Here is a 24,938-nt window from a genome sequence, read left to right as displayed (position 1 = left end):
CAGAGGCCAGGAGCTTCAGGACAGAGAAAACATCCCAGAGGGAGTTGGGCCTTTCCTCAGAGGCCGACCCGGCCCCCCCCCTACCTCCCATCCAGCGGCTCAGCACCTCAACAGTACGACTGCTCACCCGGCCTGCCGCTCACCTCCCGGCCCGCGCTGGGTCTAACCTTCTCCGGAGGCATCCCTCCTTCCCTCCAGTCATGGCCGTGTACCGCGTGCGTGTGACCACTGGTGCCTACCTGGGAGCAGGCACACTGGACAACATCTCCGTCACTCTGGTGGGCATGTGTGGTGAGAGCCCCAAGCAGCTGCTGGATCGCATGGGCAGGGACTTTGCCCCTGGATCGGTGAGTACAGAGGAGAGAGGGCGGGCAGGGCTGGCAGGCAGGGGACCCTGAAAGAGAGGACTGTCTTCCCTCAGGGCTCCTGCGGAACTCAGGGTTCTGACCCTGTCCCCTTTGCCACTCCTCCTGTCTGGTTCCTGTCTTTCCTGGGTCTGATAAACCCTACCCAGACAGGGCTGAAGGAGCCCTTGGGCAGAGGGATCGGAAGAATTCTGCTGGCTTCCTAGTTCTTCCTGTCATAACTGAAGGTGGACAAATTGCTTGAACTCTCAGAGTCTGGGTTTCTTCTTCTCTGGAGGGGTCCGCCTGTCTCTGCCAGGCCCCAGGATTGTTTGCTGGTGGGCGTTGGGGAGAAGTCATCTGCCAAGGGGACTGGTGAAATCCAGAACCCACTATGCCCGTGGTAGCTGTGGTTGCTTTTGCCTGGTGAAGGGGTGCTTTTTTTCTGATTCATACAAAGGCATCACATGGGTTAGCGGCAGCTCAGGTTTCTATGCTGGGATAGGTATAAGTACAGACACACCTTGCAAGATGCGAGAACAGCTCTGGCAGTTCCTGGTCTCTCACCGCTTCCTCTCTTGATCCCCTCAGGTGCAGAAGTACAAGGTGCGCTGCTCAGCAGAGCTGGGTGAGCTCTTGCTGTTGCGTCTGCACAAGGAGCGCTATGCTTTCTTCCCCAAGGACTCCTGGTACTGCAGTCACATCTGTGTCACTGACCCCAATGGTACCCTTACCCACTTCCCCTGCTATCAGTGGATTGAGGGCTACTGCACTCTAGAGCTGCGACCAGGAACAGGTGGGCCAGAAGGAGGGGCTGACCTATGCTGCGGAGGGCATCTGTTGGGATTAGGGGCAGGGTCTCCCAGAGCCTAGGGTGTAGGGAACAGGATTGGGGTTAGTGTAACAAGTTCAGGGCTCAAAAAGAACACACACACACACACACACACACACGGCAGTTTGCTTTCCACTGACTCCCTCTGCACTTCCCCAGAGAGAATTCCTCTAGACCCAGAAAGGAGCTAATCTGCAAGTTGAGTAACTAGATTTCAACAAGTGGAGAAGCATTGAATGTTGAGAGAATTTAGCTGAAAAGGCCCTGTCCATTACTACTGTTTTTTTCCAGCGTAGATGAAGTCCCTGTGAGATGCTGTTAGGATTCCTTCTTGAATTTGGGTGGCCTTCAAGAATGCTGGGCTCCAGCTCCTTCAGTCTCTGGACTCCCATATCTCCTGAGCTGTTTGATCTGCAAAGGCAAGACTAGGGCTATTTCATAGTTTGAGATGAGTCATGCTCTTCTAGGTCAAGGTAAAGTGAGTGAACATAACCCTTTGGCCCATAATGAGTTATTCATAGACTCACTCTGAACCCCCTCTATTATCATAGTGATCCATCCATCACTTCACAAATATATATGTTCATCTCATTTATCAAGTGCATGCTATGTGCACCATGCTAGGCACTATGCTAGATGCTGGGAATACAATGAATACAATGTGACTTCTGCCCAGAAAGAGTTTATAGTCTTGGGAAGGACACAAACATGCAAACAATAAGGAAGATTGTTATAATTTGGGGGTGAGGTTGTCCTGAATCCCTTCGACTGATGAATGAGGTATCCATGTTACTGAAGGACTGGGTTCAAGGGTTAGGGGGTTCAGGCAAGCTTTGCTGGAGAAGTTGTTTGAAAAAAGATTTAAGCGATGGGTAATTTTCATTCCTTACAGCGAGAACTATCTGTCAAGACTCCCTTCCTCTCCTTCTGGACCACAGGAAACGGGAACTCCAGGCCCGACAGAAGTGCTATCGGTAAGGGTGACATAATTTCACTTCTTTCCTCATCTTTATTCTGACCCCAGATTGAATCACATTGTTAATTATTCTGACCTCAATTCCAACCTTGGGGGCCCAATTCCAATCAGGACCATTAATTAAACCTAACCTCAACCTAATATTGACCTTGAGTCCAGACCCAGAACTCCAGTACCAATAATTGCCCCAATGCCATAAATGAATCCACACCCAGCCCCAGCTGCTCTTGATGTGCCCCCAGTATTGACGAATCCCAGCCCATCCTCAGCCTCAACCCCAAACTGGCCATGATCTTAATCTCAATACAAACCCAACTCTAAATCAGCCTGGGTATTCATGTTATCCCCAAATGCTACCCTGATCTGAAGCTCAGTGCCTTGGGAAGGAAATTCCAATTCTTTGTCACCTACCCAGAAAGTGGGAGTTTTCATTCCAAGCCATGTGTTTAAAAGCTAACGTTTCTGTGTGCCCTAAGTTTGACTCACCACCTCTAACCTCTTTCCCCTGGAAGCTGGAAAATCTATGCCCCTGGCTTCCCAGGCATGGTGGATGTCAGTAGTTTTGAGGAGATGGAGTCAGACAACACATTTGCCTTGACCAGGACAACACCTTGTGCAGACCAGGATGACAGGTGAGGGAGGACCCCGGCTTGGGGAAAAGGTGGAGGGGTGTGAAGTGAAGGGTTTGTTGAGAGGATGGAACCCAGGCAGCCTGGAAAGAGAAGTTGGGAATTACGATAAGGGCAATTTAATTCAAGTGTCAGGAGCAGAATAGGCAGGGATGGCCCAGGGATCTGGCAGAGAAAAGGAAGTGGTTTCCGGCTTAATGGAAGAGGGCAGGGGAGGAGTCCAGAATGAGGGAAGGCTCAGGAGGTCTGGGGAGAAAAAGAGGTAAGGAATTAGGGGAATGAGCTGCAGGGCTGTCTGACTGTTCTCTGTTCTTCTGCCCCCACCCCCTCCTGCTCCCTAGCAGTGGGAATCGGTACCTGCCTGGCTTCCCCATGAAAATTGACATCCCATCCCTGCTGCACATGGAGCCAAATATTAAATACTCGGCCACCAAGACGACCTCGCTGATCTTCAATGCCCTCCCTGCGTAAGGCAACTGCTCTCTCTGCACTCCTGCTCACTCTTCCATCTGCCTCTGCTCCTTTGATGCACAGCCACATCTCTGCCTCACTTTCCCTCCCTCCTGCCCCCAGTCCTCCCTCACTTTGTCCCTTGTCTCCCTGTCCCAGTCTCCCCCACTCTGTGCCCCCCCCGTCTCTTCTCTCTCTGTCTCTCTCTTTAGACTCCTCTATTCTATATATCCTCATCGCCTCCTCTTTGCCCCTTAGCCATCCGTTCTTTTTTCCATTCCTTAAACCGATACAGTTAATTGTGCACAGCATGGTTCCAGGCACTGTCGGGACCATGTTGAGTAGAACAGAGAGGCCTGGCTCTCAAGCTTTAAGCAGGTGGTCAGGCTACCTCAGTTTCGATTCCCAGAACCAAAGCTCTTTAGCTGTGTGACCCTGGTTTTCACTTAACCTCTAAACGGTTTTCTCACTTACAAAATGACAATAATATTCATATCTACCTTATAGGTTTGGGAGAACATTTAATGAAGCAATACCAGCACAAAATAATCTCTCAATAGATGCTAGTAGCATTAGGATATAATCTTGGCTGGGAGGAACTCAGTATCGCTAAAGAGACATGTAACACAGTTAATTCGCAGTCCGAGGGGTCATTAGCAGCTCAAGGCACCAGCTGAAGCTCTAAGTGTGACATGGCTAGAGGGGGTACAGTCCACTCCCTGGTGTCTAGAGGAGGCAGAGGTCTGGGGGTGGGTGGGCAGGAGGTGGCTCCTGGGGTGGTAGGTGAGATTGAAGCACCTTTTGAGCAAGGGAGAGGAGGAGAGGTGAAGGGATAGTGGGTGGACCCCGGGCAAACCCAGGTTGGTTTAGCAGGGGTAAGAGGCCCGGTGACTGCCTTAGGGGGCCCAGAGGAGGCCAGAACAAGATGCTGGCTCTTCATCGGCGGGACCTTGGAGCCAGAATGATTTTTTGGAAAAGGACTAGTGGGAGGGGGTGCAAAGGTGGGGTGGGGCCCCAGAAAGTCTGTGGAGGATTGCAGCAGGCCACAGCCACAGATGGCTTGGGCTTTAGGGCTTCAGCACAGGGGCCACTGAGGGACCAGAGGAGCATCTCGGAAGGTAGAGACACCTGAGTTGCTCCCCAAATGGATATGTGGGTCTAGGCTGGGGAGGGCCCAGGAGACCACCAGGACAGCTGGGCTGGGCCTCAGAGAAGGGCCAGGGGGAAGAGGTATCTGGCAGTGGGCAGCTGTCCGGGTACTCTTGGAGAGGAGGGGGCAGTAGTTGGACTTTAGTGTGGGGCTACTGCAGGGTGTTATGAAAAATGTCTGTGGCAGGCCCCTGGGAAAAGGAAGCCCTTTTCTTTCTCCTGTATTGCCTCCTGCCACCCCATTTTCCCCACCTCCCGGGCCCTGGCTGGGCAGGCGCTTAGCAAGTGCATGTGGAAGGAGTGAGCAGCTTCTGAAATCACAGAAAGTTATCTCTGGGATTGTCAGGTCACTAATGCCCCATTGCCCCCTGCTGTCTCCAGTTGTCCACACTCTTCACGGGCACATCAGCATCCTTACACAGCCTACCTTTATTGACCTATTTGCACAAACCTGCCTGACTTATGTTGCATTCCCTTCTCTTTGACTCAGCCCAGTTAGTGAGGGATGATTATGAATTGGGAATGTCAGGGCATACAGAGTCACAGCCCTGAGCTCCCATGGTATAATGGGAGATGATATGCCTGAGTACAGTGTATTTACAAGATAGTGAAGGGAGTGATGAGTGTTTTGGGAAAAGATACAGAAAGGTGAGGAGACAATCAGGCATGCTTCATAAAGGGTGTTGCATCTCAAATGCACACATAAGAACAAATAGGTTTGATACCAGGTGGAGACGTAGGAGATGGCTTTCCAGGAGAGGCACAGCTTACTCAAAGCCCTGGAGAGGGGGGAAAGCAGACTTCATTTCAAGCACTGTGTTTTCTGATAAGAAAATAACATATGCTCATTATAAAAAATTCAAACAGTACAGACATCCACAAAGTGAAAAGTGCACGTCCCTCAGGTTGCCAGCGTTACCTTTATCAGTCCAGTGTGCAAAATATATATCTTTGGTTGTGTTTAGCAAGAAGGCGGCAGTTAACTTTTTCTCGTGCACAGGGCAGGAGAAAAGGCTGGAAAAGTTGCTAGAAACTGGCTGGTGGGGAACTTCCTAGCCAGCCTTAGCAAGTGGGGCTTTGTCCTGGAGAAAGAGGGGTGTCAGTGGATGTCTATGATGGATGGAAGCTTGCAGAAAGCTGGCTGAAACACCAGTGAAGATGACTTGTTTGCACAACATGATCACATGTGCCACCTTTGTGTAAACATGTGGAGTGACACCTGCAAAGCCTCAACTGGCCATTAGACTTTTCTTCCATGAGGATCATTAGGAACCTCTGCTCGGGACACTGACCTTGTCAGTTCCCTCCACCTCTAGGCTGAGGACACAGTGCCCCTGGCAGCCCAAGGCCCCACCTTTACTTCCTTCCCCCCTCAGGTCCTTGGGCATGAAGCTTCGAGGGCTGCTGGACCGAAAGGGCTCCTGGAAGAAGCTGGATGACATCCGGAATATCTTCTGGTGCCACAAGACCTTCACTTCAGGTGTTCAGAGCCAAGCAGGAGATGTCCATCCTCCACGTGATCCCCTGCTCAGACCTGTCTGCCCATCCTAGGAAAGCACCTGCTAGATTCCAGAGGGAGGGGCTCGTGGTTCCCCTGGTGGCCATCTCACAGGTTCCCCTCAGGAACCCACGCGTTTCCCCTTCCTCTGGGAGGGGACAAGAATATAGGAGTGAGGACAGAGAGACACTTTGCTTGCCTGGGAGAGGGTCAAGAGTCATTTAGGGAGTCCTGACCCTGAGAAGGAGCACTCATCTCTCTTCTTCTGCCTCCACCACTACAGAGTTCTGGGCTTTGGGGCCAGACTTAGGTTCAAGGCCTTGTTATGCCACTCAACTGAGCAACTCATTCCATCCCTTTGACTCTCAATGCCCAGTGTTAAATGAAGATATAATTATACCTATTTCATAGGGTTGCTGTGTGGAAATTCTAAACCATAATGATGAACAAAGGGCTGGGCAAGAGCAGGATCTGGGGAAGTAGTTTCCAGACCAACCACTTCTTCTCCCTCTTGCCCCCTAGAGTATGTCACAGAGCACTGGTGTGAGGACTACTTCTTTGGGTACCAGTACCTGAATGGCGTCAATCCGGTCATGTTCCATTGCCTCTCCAGCTTGCCTAGCAAGCTGCCTGTCACGAATGACATGGTGGCCCCCTTGCTGGGACCTGACACCTGCCTGCAGACAGAGCTAGAGGTGGGTGAGTTGCCACTATCGACATAGGATGAGTGCGAAGGGTAAGGATGAGATGGCCAGGGCTGCATCCAGCCTGTAGGCCTTATCTTCTGAGTAGCCCTGGCCCTGCCCCTTTTGAGTAGAGTAGATGGAACTGGGGATGGCTTGAGGCCTGGCATGGGGTCTGGTGAAGTGGTATGAATGTTCAGGGCTCACTTAAGTGCTATGAATGAACAGGACAGTTAGGAAGAGGCTCTGCTTCTATTCTGGGGCCTCCAAGATCCAAAGTGCTGAGGCCCATAGAAGGGTCTTTTAGGACAGGCCAAAGGCAGTGCTACTAGATACAGCAGGAACAGTCATGGAGAACTAGGAGTTTTGAGGGTGATGATCCAGTCTCTCTGAAGCAGCCTAGTCCTCAGGTATCCTCCAGAAGGCTGCAAATGTGTTTGGTGATTTTGCTTTCATTGGATACACTGAGGTCATCTGTGTTGAGAGTAGGAAGGGCCAGGTATGGGGGGAAGGGGAGAGGATGCTGGCGTGTCCAAGCTGGGAAGCCAGGTGAGAGTTTGCGTAAGGAGGGACTCTGCTGGACCTCATTCTGGACATTCTGGGATGAGTGGGGTATCCAACATTGACCATTAGTGCAGGTACCAAGCATTACTGAGGCCAGAGCTGAGGTGGGAGTGGAGAGACAACAGAGGGAAAGGGGGAACGCGGGTGGGAAGGGTACTCTTAGGCTCTGTGCACCTTCTGCAGAGGGGGAACATCTTCCTAGCCGACTACTGGATCCTAGCAGAGGCCCCAGTCCACTGCCTAAATGGCCGCCAGCAGTACGTGGCCGCCCCGCTCTGCCTGCTGTGGCTCAACCCCCAGGGGGCGCTAATGCCCTTGGCTATCCAGGTGAGCCTGTGGCAGGGCTTTTTGGGGTGTGGGGCCTCAAAGGGCACAATTGCAGTCTCGAGTCTCACTCCTTTATTATTCTTGGACGCAGCTCAGCCAGACCCCTGGGCCCGATAGCCCCATCTTTCTGCCCACTGACTCCGACTGGGACTGGCTGCTGGCCAAGACGTGGGTGCGCAACTCTGAGTTCCTGGTGCACGAGAACAACACTCACTTCTTGTGCACGCATTTGCTGTGTGAGGCCTTCGCTATGGCCACGCTGCGGCAGCTGCCACTCTGCCATCCTATCTACAAGGTCGGTGCGACCCCCGGGGAGGGAGCAGACGGGGCGGGGCCAGGGCAGCCTTCTCCCCTGACCTTCGGTTCCTGTGACCGCCTCCCGTTTGCAGCTCCTGCTTCCCCACACTCGGTACACGCTGCAGGTTAACACCATCGCCCGCGCCACGCTGCTCAACCCTGAGGGCCTAGTGGACAAGGTGCGGCCTCCGGGGCCCGGCCACCGCACCTCCGAGGCCAGGCTCCGAAAGATACTTTGCTCCGCCTACAAGTCCTGTTCCGCCTCCAATTTCAGTCCATAGTCCCTGCCAGCCCCTTCCCACAAGACCCGCCCTTCCCCCTGTCTCCTACTTGCCCCGCCCACAAACGGTCTCCGTGCGCCCATCCCACCCACGGGCCCTACCCCCTCAGGCCAGGTTCCAGATGCTCCTGGACGTGGGTAGTACCCCTAGTCTAAGCACAGACCCTCGTTGACCCCGCGCTGGGCTCTGCTCTCGCCTCCCCGTCTCCCTAGCGTCAGTTCATTCTTTTAGTCACCAAATACCTAAGGATCACCTCCTATCCGCGTAGTAGGGCTGCAACTTGCTCAGACTGTGTCGGCCCCTATCGGTGTTTTCGATCCGTGGTCTTGGACTGCTTGATTAACTGGAAAATCCCCTCTGCTGAGTCACTAGCCATGTCTGGTCCCCAGGCGCTGGGGTGGGGGTGGGGAGGGACCGCGAGCTGAGCTGTGATGTGTCCTCAGGTCACCTCCATCGGAAGGCAAGGCCTCCTCTACCTCATGAGCACCGGTCTGGCCCACTTCACCTACACCAATTTCTGCCTTCCGGACAGTCTGCGGGCCCGCGGTGTTTTGGCTATTCCCAACTACCACTACCGAGATGACAGTCTGAAGATCTGGGCCGCCATTGAGAGGTGTGGGCCTGGGACACTGACGCCAGACTGGCCCCTCAAAGGCCTCCTGGTCCAGGGGCAATGTGGATTTCTGTGCTCATGCAGGCTGGGGTACTTGGTGCTGGGGGTTCCAGGTGTTCTCGGGCCCAAGCATGGGTCACTCCCAAGGGTGAGAGTTGGGGTTGGGATCCCCTATGAAATGGCAGATAGCTTTGGGCTGGGAAGAGGTTGGGCTGTGTGTGAACACAGTGGAGGAAGGGAAGGACAGGGTGTCCAGAGAAGGTGAAACAGCTAGGTATTTTCCTTCTGTTGGGTGCTGAGTGGGGGAGGGGATGCAGCATGAGTCTAGCTCTCCTCTGTCTACCTTCCCCCAGCCTCCTGTGCAGGAAGGAGGCCCAGAGCACTCATGACTCAGGAGTGGGGGGGTGAGACTTGAGGGAAGCCTGGGAACTCAGGTTCCAACTGCATCTTGGGAGTCTGCACTGAACCCCCATGAGCTCTCAGTGCTGGCTCTCCCCAGCCTGAGCAGCACTGGACCTTGGTTTTCTGGTCAGGCCTGAGCCCAAGGTCACTGCCATAGCATGGACATCTTTTTTCCTGCAGCTTTGTCTCAGAAATCGTGGGCTACTATTATCCCAGTGACGTGTCTGTGCAGCAGGATTCAGAGCTGCAGGCCTGGGTCGGCGAGATTTTTACTCGAGCGTTCCTGGGCCGGGAAAGCTCAGGTATCCCTTCTCCATCCCCCAACCACAGGCGTCCAGTGGCCCAGTGCTCCCTCTGGCTCCACCATTAATCAGTTCCTATTTATTGATTAGTTTTTGAAGTACATCCTATTATTAGCCCCACTGAACAGATGAGGAATAGGCACAGAGAAGGTTATACAATAAGTGGCAGAGGCAGGATCCAGACCAGCTCCTATGGTCTGCAAAGCCCTACTTTCAACTACTACCCTGTGCTCCTCTGGCCCCTTCTAGAACTTGACACGAACCTACGCCCATCCATTCACGTCTGTTTGCTGAGTTGTATGTACGTGTCACATCATGTAGTAGGAGCCATCTTCGTTCTCAAACACGAAGGATTCCCATGGAACCCTCTCATGACTGTGCTGCCAGGTGGCCCCTCTAGCCACCAACCTCTCTCACTTCCTTTGGCTTCAAGGAGTGAGTTGGTCCTGCTGCTGCCTGATTCCTCCTTATTTACTCCAGTCCCCTAACCCTAACTCTCCCCTCTCTTCTGCCACTGTCTGAGAAGCCTCTGGGACCCACCAACCCCTTTGTAGACCTCTGCTTAATCTCAGTGCCGAGCAGATGCTAGGACCCCTTCCCTTCCTTAAAGTCTTCCCTTCCTTAAAGTCTTCCCTTGGCTCCCGGGGGAATTTGTCCTTCTGAACCTCCCACTTCTTCCCAGGTCCCTGCCATCTTCCCATTCCAGCTGTTGGCTTATCCTAGATCTCTGCCTCCTCTCTCTACCCCTCCCTCACAGAATGATCTTGTCCCCTGTTTCTCTTCTGTAGCTGATTCCAGGCTTGGAAATCCTTCACTCCCCATTTCCTGAAGGACTTGTCTTGTTGGCTGTCTCGCTGTCACTCTTGAGACCAGAACAAGAAAATGACAAGTCAAGGTTTTCTGGCTTCCCTTGGGTTAAACAGCCCATTGCTGCTCTTCAGAGCCTATTTCCCTGGTGCCACTGCATTATGGTCCATTCGTCAGGCCCTGGAAACTGTACAGGAGGCTTCTGTATCTGGGTGTAGTGGAGGACTCACTGCCTGGGACATCTCCTCTCAGCAGGGCCTTCCTTGGCTTTCGGCCGGCCTAGCACTTCTGGTGACCACCCAGAGGAGTTCCTGTCTGGGGACACCCAAGGAGGAGGAATGGTCTCAGGTCACCCAAGAATGGAATTGCAGCTCTGATGCTTTTTTTTTTTTTAATCCTCACCCGAGGATATGTTTTTATTGATTTTAGAGAGAGAGAAGGAGGAGAAAGAGAGAGAAAAACAGAAACATCAATGTGAGAGAGAAACGTGGATGATTTGCTTCTCATATGCGCCCTGACTGGGGATCGAACCCACAACCTAAGTATGTGCCCTCTGTACCGCAGGTTGACGCTCCAACCGCTGAGCCAAACCGGCCAGAGCCTAAGTATGTACCCTGACAGGGAATTAAATCTACAACCTTTTGGTATGGGGTGATGCTCCAACCATCCTAGCTACCCGGCCAGGGCCCAAGGCTTTTTTTTTTAAACAAAAAAATTTAAACATATAAAAAAGTAGAGAATATAATGTAATGAACAGCCATTTAGTCACTGCCCAGATTCAGCAATTGCTAACATCTTTGCTATTTTTTTTTATCCTCACCTGAGGACATTTTTTTCATATTTGCTCAGATAGAGTGGGAGGGGGAGAGAGAGAGAGAGTGAAACAACGACGTGAAAGGGACACATCGAGTGGCTGCCACCCTCACGACTCAGGGACAAACTGCAACCGAGGTACGTGCCCTTAGCGGGAACCGAACCCAGGTCTCTCTGGACTGCAGGCCGATGCTCTAACCTCTGAGCCAAACAGGCCAGGGCACATCTTTGCTATTTTTGATTAATCTGTTGTTTTGTTTATTGCCAAAGTCTTTAATTTCCTATTTCACCCTAATTGATAAGCATCTAAAAAAAAAAAAAGACGTTTTTCTACACAACTACAAGCCTGTCATCACACTAACAAAATGGACAATAATTTCCAATATCACCCTCTTTTCTAGTCCATATTCAAATCTCCTTACTTGTCCCATTTTCCCTCACTTGATCAAGGATTGCATGATACATTTGTTTGTTTTGACTCTGAAGTTTCTTAATTTAGTACAGCACTCTCCCCTTTTAATTTTATTATTATTATTATTTGGTACGTGCCCCTAGCGGGAACCGAACTCAAGACTTTCTGGTCTGCAGGCCAATGTTCCAACCACTGAGCCAAACCGGCCAGGGCACTCCCCTACTTTTTATATCACATGGCATCTAACAGACTATTGAAAAACCAGAACTAATTCTACAGAATGTCTCACCTTCTGAATTTATCTAATTGCTTCCTCATGATGCCATTCATCTTGTTCTTCTAATCCCTGTATTATCTAAAGGAAGTAATATCAAAAGGTTAAATATTTTTGGCAAGAATATTTCTCAGGTGATGCTGTGGTCTCCGCATTCATCATCTTGGGAGGCACATAATGTCAGGTTGTCTCACTATTAGTGATGACTCGAGTGATTTCTGAGTAAAGGGAATGACAGCCAGATTGCTTTTGGATCTTTTAAAGGGTGACCCCTCCCCGAGTTTTGCAAGCCTATTATTAATCATGAGCAGTCCTGATTCTGATGGCTCCTCTTCCTGAAGGCAGTTTCTCTTTGGGGTTGTCTGATTCCTACTTAAGCCCCAGAGGAGGATATTACTGTTGGCTCAACTCTCCTCTCTTACTTTATTAAACTTGTCTCTCACTTAATACATCAGAACATTTTTCAGACTGACAGACATCTCTCCTGACCAGTACAAACTTATTCTAGATTTACATGTTTTGAGGTAAAACACTCATTCATTAACCTCAGTCAGTATGCTTTTTGTTCCATATTCCAAGGGGGAAAATAAACAGTATGAGCTACAGAAAAATTCCCATAGATAATCTGATGGCTTTACTTTTTTATTTTCAGCCCTCAAAGCTAGAATATCAACCACAAACAGAACGAACATTCAGAAAATGCCCACACTCTCCCAAGCAGATATCCAGTCCTTCCTCCAAACCTCCCCGTCTGTTCTGCTGCATCAGTCTTGCTCCAGTCATCCTGACTCCAAACCTTGGAGCCACCTTTGACTCAGGCTCCCTTCTGCCTTCTTCTTCCCCTAAATCCAGTTGGGTAGCTAATCCTATTGTCCCTGTCATTTTCCACTGCCACCGCCCCAGTCCCAGTCCTCACATTATTCCTGCACTGTGGCAGCTGCTTCTCGGCCAGTCCCACCTCTCTCAGCCTTCTGCTGCTTGCCCGCCCAGCCTGTGGGGCGCCGCCCTGGTAATCCTCTGAAACAGTACCCAGAAACCACCTGGCCTGGCACACTGCTGCAGCCTCACCCCCAATAAGTACCCTCCCTGATCCTTGACCTTGCTTATGCCCCATTCGTTTCCACTCTGGCTTCTTACCCTCTCATGTATTCACTTCATTCAACCAGGCAACACTGGGCTCTTAATATATATATATATATATATATATATATTTTTTTTTTATCCTCACCCGAGGACATTTTTCCATTTTTTGTTCAGGTAGAGTGGGAGGGAGAGAGAGGAACAGAGAGAGAGAGAAACATCGATGTGAAAGGAACACATCGAGTGGCTGCCACCCGCACAACCGACCAGGGCCGGGGACAAACTGCAACCGAGGTACGTGCCCTTAGCGGGAACCGAACCCGGGTCTCTCAGGACCACAGGCCGACGCTCTAACCGCTGAACCAAACCGGCCAGGACGAGGCTCTTAATATATATTAAGTATTGTTCTAAGTGCTGGGGTTCGGCAGTGAACATGCCAGATGAAAGTCCCAGCCTTCGTGGAGCTTAACACTCTTGTGGGGAGACACAGATAACAAACAAATATGTTAGGTGGTTATGAACGCTGAGGAGAATGAAACAGCATCAGAAATCACCAGTGTGTTGAGGTGAGGGGATGCTTCAGACAGGTGGTCAGGGAGGGCCTTTCCGAGGAGGTGATGTTCGAGTGGGGATGTGAAGGAACGAGAAAGCTGGTTCTGTGGGAGCTGGGCTGAGAACGCGTGGACAGAGGTGGCAGTGCAGGCCCCGAGGTGGGAACCTGCTGGGAGGTCTGAGGAATATAAGGAAGGCATGTGCGGCTGGAGTAGAGTAAGTGAAAGGGAGAAAAGTAGGGAAGGAAATGAAGTCAGGAACAAGCCAGAACTAGATCAAGTAGGACTACAGTGAGGTAAGTGTGGAGGGTTTTTTTTTTTTTTTTTTTTTTATCCTCACCCGAGGACATTTTTCCATTTTTTGTTCAGGTAGAGTGGCAGGGAGAGAGAGGAACAGAGAGAGAGAGAGAGAAACATCGATGTGAAAGGGACACATCGAGTGGCTGCCACCCGCACAACCAACCAGGGCCGGGGACAAACTGCAACCGAGGTACGCGCCCTTAGCGGGAACCGAACCCGGGTCTCTCAGGACCGCAGGCCGACGCTCTAACCGCTGAACCAAACCGGCCAGGGCAGTGTGGAGGGTTTTAGCAAGTGGTGACATAACTGAATTTATGATTCTAAGGGATCGCTTACTCTCGCTGTCAGGGGTAATGGTGGAAGCAGTCAGATGCATCCAGGAGTGAGAGGATGGAGACTGGATAGTGGTGGAGGCAAGGGGATGAGACAAAATTGGCTTCTAGAAGTCTTGCTGATAAGGGTGGACGAGAGAAAAACAGGAGTGAGGGCACAGGACAGAGTATCGACGTGGCAACTGTGGGGGAGACAGGTTTTGGGTGTGTGTGGGGTAGGGAGTCAAGCATTAGGTTTTACAGATGTCAAGTTTGAGATGCCTTGGAGACACTGTCCAGTCTAGAGTTCAGGGGCCAGGGGGAGCCAGCCAGAGATGTGAACTTAGGAATTGTCAGCTCCTGGTTAAACCACAGACTTGGATGAGACTAGTGAGGTACAGGGAACAGAGGGCCAAGGGCAGAAATGCTTCCTCTGTCATCATTTTTTCCATTCAAAGCTTACCCACTCACTCACCCCTTCTCTCCCCCATAATTGCATTATCCCCCCCCCCCCACCTTCCCCCGGTGCCTTCCCTGCCTGCCCTCTCTTCAAAGAGCCAAGCCCTGGCCTTAGAGCTTCCTTCTGCTTCCATCACTGTGAGCTTAGAGGGGCACACTCTGGTCATCTGTCCCTGCAACTAAGCCAGTAGCAGACGACCAGCTACTGGGTGTTTGCTTGGACAAACCTTAGTGAACTGGGTAGAATTGAATCATTAAATGGTAATATAGGCTGCAGACAGAAGTGCCTTGGTAGTCAGCTTGAACCTGGCTCATCTGCTGTGAGCTCTGCCAGCTGGGCATTTTCTGTCTGACCCCAGCACTTGGCTCCTATCCCGACACCTTTCAGAGACCACAGATGTTGGTGATGACCATCCCTAACCTCAGGCAACCCTAACCTTAGTCTAAAGACAGTGGTGGCCAAATATTCAGCCCTCACCTTCTCACTCTTCACCTGTGCTGAGCCCCAGCCCTGAGCTGCCCCTAGGAATCCTGTTCCCTCCACACCCTCTTCCCTTCTTCCCACACCCAGGCTTCCCAGGCCGGCTGCGCACCCCTCAAGAGCTGCTGAAGTTCCTCACAGCAATCATCTTCAACTGTTCCGCCCAGCACGCTGCTGTCAACAGCGGGCAGGTGAGGCTGCAGAGGGCAGGCCAGGGGGGCATTGGGCCAGGAGAGATTAGGCTCAGCAATGTACCCGGGCTAGAGTTCCGGTTGAGAGCATGGGTGGGTCAGGTTTAGGGTGGGTTTATCATTAGGGATGGGGTTGGAGTGATGACTGGGTGGAGTGAAGAACTGGTGTTGAATGATGACTAGGGTAGATCTGGGTCCAAGGCTATGATGGTGACTTGAGTTGGTGTTGCACAGGGAGTAGAACTGATGGACTCCTGTCATAGTTAGGACACAGCCAAGTGGAGTTATCAGGTTGCTGTGTTTGGCATGCCAGCTCTAGGCCCATTTCTAGGGTTACCTCCTCTGTGGGTCCTCCTTCCTTGGTAATTCACTCCACCCAGTCCTGGAACATTGGGCGGGGAGTAAAAAGGGGTGAGGCAGGCTCCTGCCCCATTTCTGGAACTTTCTATTCTATACTTCTCCCTCTCTTCCCTTTCCACAATCCCCTAATTTCCCAACTTCAAGACCTGGCACGGTAGGGGGCAGGATCAGGAATGATGATAAAGGAGCTGGTCCTCTCCCTCTGGCCAGTTGACTCACTTGGGACAGGGGTCTCCACAGCATGACTTTGGGGCCTGGATGCCCAATGCTCCATCATCCATGAGGCAGCCCCCACCACAGACCAAGGGCACGACCACCCTGAAGAGTTACCTAGAGACCCTCCCAGAAGTGAACATCACCTGTAACAACCTTCTCCTCTTCTGGTTGGTCAGCCAAGAACCCAAGGACCAGGTCTGTGTGTGGGGTGCAGTTGGGCGGGTAGGGGTTTGCAGGGTGTGGGCAGTGGAGGTGATAATAGCTATTCCAGGGTTACTTGGGGAGTGACTGCTGACATTTATGTCTACTGTTGAAATGCCTTGGGTTCTTTAGTTTCCTCAGGAAATGACAGTTGATCCCAAGAGAGCAGTTAATGGTTGGGATATAACATCCATTCAATTCACCAGTTTACCAGTCCATGCATCCATCCATCCATCCATCCATCCATCCATCCATTTATTTATTCTTCCATCTATCAGCATTCATCCATCAACCACTCATCCATTCATCTAAACATTTAACACATATATTTTGGATACCTCCCATGTGTCAATACAGTGCTGGGCACCACACATATAAAGTTGAGCAAGACCTTTCTGCCTTCAAGAATCCTACCATCTAGCTGAAGAGATACACAGATAAATGAAAAAGGGTACCACAGTATTATATGAATTATTTAGGTATTAATTCCTCTATTTGAACATGTACTTCTTGAGCACCTGCAATGTGCCAGACACTGATGGGCAGATATGAACCCTGTCCTCATGAGCTTACTACAGTCTAATGGTAGAGGTGAGGACGGGGCCCTGTGGAACCTGACTGAGTCTGAGTGAACCCAAGGAGGCTTCTTGAAGGAATTGACATCTAAGCTGAAACCTGTGAGACAAGTAGGAGTTTGATAGACAAAGGAGAAGCAAGGTTAATTTCTAGGCAGAGGGAAGGATGAGACCAAGTGAAATGAAGTGAAGGCAAGAGTCCATTGGTGTGTCTTGAGGATCACAAAAGGTACCGCGTGGGCACAGTGTTCATTCAGAAGACAGTGGGGGGACACTGAAGAGATTTAAGCCTGGGGTGACATAGCTAAATTTGTGTTTTAGCAAGAGTGCTTCTGTGGCTGTGCAGGTGGATGGGAAGGGCTATTTTGGAGGCAGGGATGACAGGGAGGAGGCTGTTACTTAGGCTCGGCCTTATGTGGGGGAGCAGCCCTTTAATCACCAATTACTATCATCTTCATTTACACACTGGGTTATCAGTCATGCCTCTGTCCTCCTGGTCTTATTCACAAGTTTTTGTTTCTCATGCTTGACTCCATTTGGTGTCGATATTTTATCTCCTTAACAAGTTTTAAGTTACCATCTTATAGCCTGGGAATGCCACAAACTCATCCCTGGATCCTGATCCTTTCTGGTACCATCTCTCAGGGGTTTTGAAACATTCATTTCTGTTATTATAAAGGGAAAACTCTGTTTTTTGTCCACTCACAGAATACTCTATCACTACTCTCAGTACTCAATACTGTATTACTACACTCAATACTTCTGGCCACCAAATGCGTGGGGGTTAGTCCCACACCAAGCAATTCTCAGACACTACCTAGGTGTCCTATAACTTAGCTCAATTTTAACACTACCTGGAGATAGTGTCAGATCCCACAGGTTAAGGGCTGAGTTCCACAAAACTGGCCCTGACCCCCTTCAGATGCCAATTGAAAGCCCAGGTTGTCAGCTGTGTTTTGGACCAACCAGCTATAAATCAGAGATTTCTACAAGCCCCTCATCAGGTTCAATTATTTGCTGGAATAGCTCATGGAACTCAGGAAAACAGTTTACTAGATTACTGGTTTATTATAAGAGGGTATAGCCCTGGCCAGTTTGGCTCAGCTGATGAGCATCGGCCTGCGGACCAGCGAGTCCCGGGTTCGGTTCCCACTAGGGGCACATACCACAAAAAAAAAAAAAAAAAAAGAAGGTACAACTCAGGAACTACCAGATGGAAGAAATACACAGGGCAAGGTGTGTGTGGAGGGGTGAAGAGCCCTGTCTAGGTATTTCACCCTCCCAGCATTCCATACTTCACCAACCTGGAAGCACTACAAACCTGCATTTTAGGGACTTTCATGAAGGCTTTATTACACAGGGACGATGGATTAAATTATTGGCAATTGGGAATTAATTTAACCTCCAGCCCCTCTCCCCTCCCCAGAGGTTCTTGGGGTAGGACTAAAAGTTCCAACTCTCTAATCACATGGTTGATTCTCTTAGCAACCAGCTCCCACTGTTGGAGCTTTCCAGAAGTCATCTCACTAACATAAACTGAGGTGTGGTTGAAAGGAGCTTATTTTGAATAACAAAAGATACCTGCACCGTGCTATCATGAGATATAAAGGGTTTGGGGAGCTCTGTGCCAGGAATGGGAGGTAGGCCAGATATATATATATATTTTTTCTTTAATATGTTTTTATTGATTTTAAAGTTGATTTTAGAGAGAGAGGAAGGAAGAGGGAAGAGGGAAGAGAGAGAGAGAGAGAGAGAGAGAGAGAAGCCAACTGAGCCACTCCAGCTGGGCAAAATACATGTTTCTTATAAATCACAATATCACAGTGAAGAGGGATGAGTAGGCAAGAGGATGAGGGTGAAGGGTTCTCTCCCCTTAATTCTTATTTTGTAATTAAGAAAATAAACAATAAAGTGTTCAGGTTAACCTGGACAATTAAAACAACAACCACAACAGCAGCTATCACTTCTTGAGAATCTGTCATATCTTAGTCATTTAATCAGATACCATATGTCCACTATTTTATTTTATTATTATTATTAAAACAATTATTTAAAATTGATTTTAGAGAGAGAGGAAGGGAGAGAGAGATGGAAACATCCATTGGCCGCCTCCTGCATGCCCCCCACTGGGGATCGGGCCCACAACCAGGGCATGTGCCCTGACTGGGAATCACAGTGACCTCTTGGTGCATGGGTTGATGTTCAACCACTGAGCCACACCAGCCAGGCTATGTCCACTATTTTAAAATGCAAAATAGGCCCTGGCCGGTTTGGCTTAGTGGTTAGAGCGTTGGCCTGTGGTCCAGAGAGACCCGGGTTCGGTTCCTGCTAAGGGCATGTACCTCGGTTGCAACCCAGCCTGGTTGGGTCGTGCAGGTGGCAGCCACTCGATGTGTACCTTTCACATCGATGCTTCTCTGTCTCTCTTCCTCTCTCTCCCTCCCACTCTATCTGAACAAAAAATAAAAAAATGTCCTCGGGTGAGTATAAAAAATAAATAAATAAAATGCAAAATAGCCCTAGCGGGTTTTGTTCAGTGGTTAGAACATCATGTGTCTCTCTCATATCAATGTTTCTCTCTCTCTCTTCCTCCCTCTCTCCCTCCCACTCTATCTGAAGATAAATGCAAAAATGTCCTTGGGTGAGGATTAAAAACAAAAAAAACCTAAAATAAATAGCTATATTTTAAACGCTGTGCCTAGCAATGTAACTGTTCAGGAAATGGTAGTTTCATTTTACAGGGGAGAAAACTGAAGTAATGACACTAAGCAGTTTGTCCAAGGTCACACAGCTAGTAAAACGGCTGCGAACCCACTCTTTCAGACTTCTGTGTTCCGCTTTTTTTTTTTTTTAATCCTCACCTGAGGAAATTGGTGAGGACATTTTTGCATTTATCTGTAGATAGAGCAGGAGGGAGAAAGGGAGGAAGACAGAGAGAGAAACATCGACGTAAGAGACATCAAGTGGTTGCCACCCATAGACCCCACAGCAGCCACGACAAACTGCAACAGAGGTTCGTGCCCTTTGCAGGAACCGAACCTAGGCTTCTCTGGTCTGTGGGCCAACCAAACGGCCAGGGCTATATTCTGCTTTTTAAACAGCTAAACTATGGTTTTAGAAATTAGATGTCAATTTGGTAAATAAAACATAAAACTGATTCTCTGAAAAGACCAATAAAAGAAAGCAGAGACAATTCTAATCAAGAAAAAAAAGAGAGAACATAAATGTACAACATTAGGAATGGGAAAGGCATACAGCCACAAATACAGAGAAGGCTGAAGAAATTAGAAAAAAATTCTACTTAACAGATTTATGCAAAAAGAAAAAGTGGAAATCTAGATGAAATAAACAATTTTCTAGGAAAACATTAACACAACTTAACATCAGAAAACCATACATAAATGGAACAAGTTATAAAAGATCTGATCCCTGTCCTTGCAAAGGGAGATTCTAATAAACCTTCAAGGAACAAGTAATTCCTAAATTATTAAAACTGCTTGAAAGTATAGAAAAAAGTGAAAGTTTCCAAAATCATTTTACTGGGAACACTGATACCAGCACCTGGCAAAGGTAGCGCTCTTAAGAAGAGAGGGTTCTTGTCCCTCTCTTGTCACATCTCACCTATGTGATCTTGGCTATGTAATTGGGCATCTCCAAGCCTCAGTTTCTTTCTTTCTCTTTCTTTCTTTCTTTCTTTCTTTCTTTCTTTCTTTCTTTCTTTCTTTCTTTCTTTCTTTCTTTCTTTCTCTCTCTCTCTCTTTCTCTCTTTCCTTCTTTCTTTCTCTCTCTTTCTTTCTCCCTCTCTGTCTCCCTCCCTCCTCCCCCTCCCTCTTCCTTCCTTCCTTCCTTCCTTCCTTCCTTCCTTCCTTCCTTCCTTCCTTTCTCTCTCTCTCTCTCTCTCTCTCTCTCTCTCTCTCTCTCTCTCTTTCTTTTGATAGAGTAGGAGGGAGAGAGAGAGAGAGAAACGTCTATGTGAGAGACACCGATTAACTGGCTGCCTCCCACACTACCCTGATTGGGGCAGGGGATCGAACTCAAAACTGAGGTACATACCCTTCACTGGGAATTGAACCCACAACTCTATGGTCCGCTGAGCCAAACTGGCCAGGGCTTTTTGTTTCTTTTTTTATTGAATTTATTGGGGTGACACTGGTTAACAAAATTATACAGGTTTCAGGTGCTCAGTTCCACAGCACATCATCTGTATATTGTATTATATTCACCACCCCAAATCAAGTCTCCTTCCACCACCATTTATCCCCCTATACCTTCCTGCACCTCCCCCTACCCCAAGCCTCAGTTTCTTTATCTATAAATTGAGAATGATAAGAGTACCTGTCTTACAGGATTGTTGTGCCATTGTGATAGTTCATATAAAGTGCTTGCAACATGTTAGATGTAATTAAGAAAATAAAATTATAAACTTGTTCCAATTAGCTACAGCAATCTTAAAAATATATCATCAACCGATGAAGGCTAATGGTACATAGTAAAACAATAATACACCATGACAAAGTCTAGTTTATCTAGGAATGAAAGGAATGAAAGGTTGATTCAACCTTATGAAATCTAACAATATAATTCATTACATCAATAAAGAAACACAACATATAATCAACTCAATATAGGCTGAAAAAGCATTTGGTTAGTGTGAACAGCGATTACTAATAAAAACTCAGTGTGGTCCATCCAGTGTGGCTCAGCGACTGAGCGTCGACCTGTGCACCAAGAGGTTGCCAGTTCGATTCCTGGCCAGGACACATGCCCAGGTTGTGGGCCTGATCCCCAGTGGGTATGCAGGAGGCAGCCAATCAATGTTCTCCCTCATAGATGTTTCTCTCTCTCTCTCTCACACACACTTCCTCTCTCTCTAAAACCAATAAAGAAAAAAAAACACTGTGAAATGAAACTCCCATATGCAGTTTTTTTTTTTTTTAAATCCTCACCCGAGGACATTTTTCCATTTTTTTGTTCAGATAGAGCGGGAGGGAGAGAGAGGAAGAGAGAGAGAAAAACATCGATGTGAAGGGACACATCGAGTGGCTGCCACCCGCACGACCAACCAGGGCCGGGGACAAACTGCAACCGAGGTACGTGCCCTTAGGGGGAACCGAACCCGGGTCTCTCTGTACCGCAGGCCGACGCTCCAACCGCTGAGCCAAAACGGCCAGGGCCCATATGCAGTTTTGATAAGAAGTATATTTCAGAAAATAAAACAGTCCTTATGGTATAACGATAGCGGTCTCCTTATTAAAGTCAGGGACAAGAAAACAATGCCCACTGTTACTGCTGTTATTTAGCATTGTTTTAGAAGGCTTTACCAGTACAATAAAACAAGACAAATAATATTTAAACATCAGTATTATTGGCAACAGTTATATTGTAGGAAGGTATATTGGATGGGAAGTGTTTAGGAGGCCAGCCCCATGGACTGTGATGGTGAACTGGCTGGGTGGTGTGGTCATGGAGAGAGCAGCAGCCCAACTGAAGTTCATCGATATATATATATATATATTTTTTTTTTTTTTTTTTTCTTTTTATCTTCACCTGAGGACACTTTTGCATTTATCCTCAGACAGAGTGGGAAGGAGAGAGGAAGGAAGAGAGAGAAAAACATCGATGTGAGAGAGACACATCGAGTGGCTGTCACCCACATAACCCCAGCCGGGGCTGGGAACAAACTGCCTAGTGGGAACCGAACCCGGGACTCCCTGGTCCACAGGCCGACGCTCTATCCACTGAGCCAAACTGGCCAGGGCCATTGCAATATTTCTTGATTGCAGTTGGCCATGCTGTATCCTATGACAGTGTACGGTGATGGTGACTGTGTTGGTCAAGTTTCATGGTGTTGGGTGATTGGGAAGATACCTCAGACCTGGTTGTTTTCAGGGGTTGAATTTTGTGAGGTAACAGGTATATAAATAGGGCATATTTGCTGGAGCATATTTACTTTGCTTTAGGTTGTGTTGTGAATGTAGTTGTGTTCTTTTTTTTATTTTATTTTATTTTTTATTGATTTTAGAGAGAGAGGAAGGGAGAGGGAGAGAGAGAAAGAGAGAGAAACACTGATGAGAGAGAACATTGATTGGCCGCCTCCTGCATGCCCCCCACTGGGGAATTGGCCCACGACCCTGGCATGTGCCCTGACTGGGAATCGAACCAGTGACCTCTTGGGTCATGAGTCGATGCTCAACCACTGAACCACACCGGCAGGCTGGTTGTGTCCTTTTAGTCCACAGAACAGTAGCCCAGGCACTGGAAGGGACCTTGAAAGATTTTCTAGTCCAATCCATCCATTTTCAGATGCAGAAACTGAGTGAGGGTAGTAGGCAAAGGGTTACCAGCAGAGGGAGCACTAACCGTAGGCTGGCTGGCTCCCAGGTCCCGCTCTGCCCCCTCACTGGGGCCTGTGGGTGTGGCGCTGCTCTGTGCGGGTTGCGGTTGTGGGGAGTGGTGGTTTGGGGCTGTGGTTTGAAGGGCTTGGTTTACACTAGCTGTGCCTGGTTCATGCCCTTAGAAGCAACCTTGACTGTATTTGTTGGCAAATGTGGTCCTTCATTGTTCTCCATTCTGTCCTGAACATCAACCTGAGCCGGCCCGATTTTCTCCCAGCGGCCCCTGGGCACCTACCCGGACGAGCACTTCACCGAAGACGCCCCGAGGCAGAGCATCGCTGCCTTCCAGAACCGCCTGGCCCAGATCTCGCAGGACATTCGGGAGCGGAACCAGGGCCTGGCGCTGCCATATACCTACCTGGACCCTCCTTTAATTGAGAACAGTGTCTCCATTTAACCCCCTTCTCCTACCACCCTGGAAGAAAGGCCCAAGCATGAGGGGGGCCATCTTCTCCTGGTCCTCCAGGCTCTTTCGCCCTCCCTCTTCTCCATCAGCCTGAAACGTCTCCTCTGCTGATGGGACCTTTTCCACCCAAGATGGCTCTAGCATTGTATGAACTGGGCCCTGAGCTCTGAGGGACCAGTTCAGCCGTATCCAGGGTGAGACGCTGCTGGCTAAAGTCAAATGCACAACAGACCCCCCAAAAGGAAGGAACCCCATTTCCCCATGTCCTACTTCCCTCTTCGTCATAATCTACCTCCTCCCATTGGGATCTCCAGCTTGGGACTCTTAAGCTCTCCTTCCCAGTCTCCCCACATCCCAACACTTTCTCCTATCTTCCCTCTTTGTTTCCACTTTTCTCCAAGTCTGGGACCAACCAATCCAACTTCCTTCTCTGGAAGAGCCTGATAAGTGGGCAAGAAATTGTTATTCATATATTAGATATATGCTCTAAATCTGCCATGCAGACCCTTCTGACCCCAGCATCTTTAAGAGAACGGTTAGAATTAGAGCCCAGCTTACCTGGACCTCTAGCTGTAGTGCCCTCAGGGCCAGGCTCAAGGGCAGGGGTGTGTACGGGGTCTCTCCCCAGCTCTTGTCCTCCCACTGCCATTGTCCCTTCTTGTTCTTCTTCTTTTTTTTATCCTTGAGCCCAGTGAGTTCAATAAAAACCAACCTATTTGGCTCCCGTTTCATTTTTGTTTAGATATATATGTATGTATGTAGGTGGGTGGGATATATATGTATGTATGTATGTACCAGGGGGATGGAGAAGAATGGAACAGCTGTGAGTCCCTGGATCATATGTTCTGGAGACACGGAGACAGGAAACCTACCAGTTCAACCCACCACCTCGCCAGGCCCTACATTCCTGCCTTCACCTCCCAGAGCATGTCATCCACCAGGAAGTGAAGGAATATCCAGGTTTAAGGGGCTGATAGGGAAACTGTAGGTATTTTGCAAAGCCTGAGAATCCTGCTTCTGGGTGTGGGAGTTGTTAGTGTTGCCACTGAGATCCGGTTCCTCTTCTGGACTCATGGGAAACTCAACTTCTAACTCTTTTGTGGGTGGGTGGAGTCATGGATGAATTTTGGCCAATGAGCTGTGAGCAGAAGTGATGCAGGTCATCTGCAGGATGGAACATTTCATTACTGGCACGAGTCCTCCAGAGTTCTCTTCTCTCTGCCTCTGCTGTTCTAGAAACATGTGTTGAGATGGCACTTCCATCAGCTTTTGCCTCTGATGGACCAGAGCAGAAACCCCTGCTGACCTGAGCTGGACATGATTCTGAGAGAAATAACCTTCTGTTGGGTTAAGCCATTGAGTGTTTGTTGTTGCAGCATAATCTAGCTCATCCTGACTGAAACAGATGGTAATCTGGGGAATCTGATGTTCTCTCTTCCAGCCCTGTTGCCCTTAAAAATAGATCTTTAAAAATATATATATATCTTTCCCCACAACCACTCAACACCTTTCGGTTTCCTGCTTCCCTAGACCTCAGATCCTTCCCCCTTCACCTACTCTACTTCTTCAGTCAAATTCTGTGCCTGATGAAACCTTGCTCATGGCTTCTGTATGGCCAGAGTCACAGTGCAGGGAGTGGTGGGTGTGGGAGGGAGTTAAGGGGGTAAGGGGTGTGTATGCATCTTTGGCTATGACAAAGATCAGGTCTGCACTCCTTGTACCTGAGATCCTGAGAGATAATGATCCCTATGTCATTGTG

The 24,938-nt window shown here is 49.1% G+C and overlaps 1 protein-coding gene across 2 annotated transcripts; it reads left to right on the top strand.

Moving 5' to 3' along the window:
• The first annotated feature begins 200 nt into the window (after nt 1–200).
• ALOXE3 (arachidonate lipoxygenase 3) lies at nt 201–23,420 on the top strand. 2 transcript variants are annotated; one of them, XM_036268632.1, is made up of 15 exons: nt 201–347; nt 936–1,140; nt 2,069–2,150; nt 2,665–2,784; nt 3,123–3,248; nt 5,757–5,860; nt 6,401–6,573; nt 7,309–7,452; nt 7,544–7,747; nt 7,842–7,928; nt 8,474–8,643; nt 9,226–9,347; nt 14,926–15,026; nt 15,627–15,797; nt 22,991–23,420. In XM_036268632.1, exons 1-15 carry the CDS (start codon nt 201–203, stop codon nt 23,168–23,170), a joined length of 2,136 nt encoding a protein of 711 aa, XP_036124525.1. In that variant the 3' UTR covers nt 23,171–23,420. The 2 variants fall into 2 exon arrangements, with proteins under 2 accessions (XP_036124525.1, XP_036124526.1); XM_036268633.1 differs by having other exon boundaries at nt 3,126–3,248; nt 22,991–23,170.
• The last annotated feature ends 1,518 nt before the right edge of the window (nt 23,421–24,938 follow it).

Source organism: Molossus molossus, unplaced genomic scaffold (genome assembly GCF_014108415.1).
Source record: "Molossus molossus isolate mMolMol1 unplaced genomic scaffold, mMolMol1.p scaffold_m16_p_19, whole genome shotgun sequence".
Taxonomy (NCBI): domain Eukaryota; kingdom Metazoa; phylum Chordata; class Mammalia; order Chiroptera; family Molossidae; genus Molossus; species Molossus molossus.
The sequence above is the reverse complement of the archived record's forward strand: the minus strand, read 5'-3'. Positions and strand labels throughout refer to the sequence as shown.

Coding starts and splice junctions, on each gene's coding strand:
- ALOXE3 (XM_036268632.1), top strand. CDS start 201: ATGGCCGTGTACCGCGTGCGTGTGACCACTGGTGCCTACCTGGGAGCA. Junction 2,785..3,122: donor TGTGCAGACCAGGATGACAG/GTGAGGGAGGAC, acceptor CCTGCTCCCTAG/CAGTGGGAATCGGTACCTGC. Junction 5,861..6,400: donor CCACAAGACCTTCACTTCAG/GTGTTCAGAGCC, acceptor CTTGCCCCCTAG/AGTATGTCACAGAGCACTGG.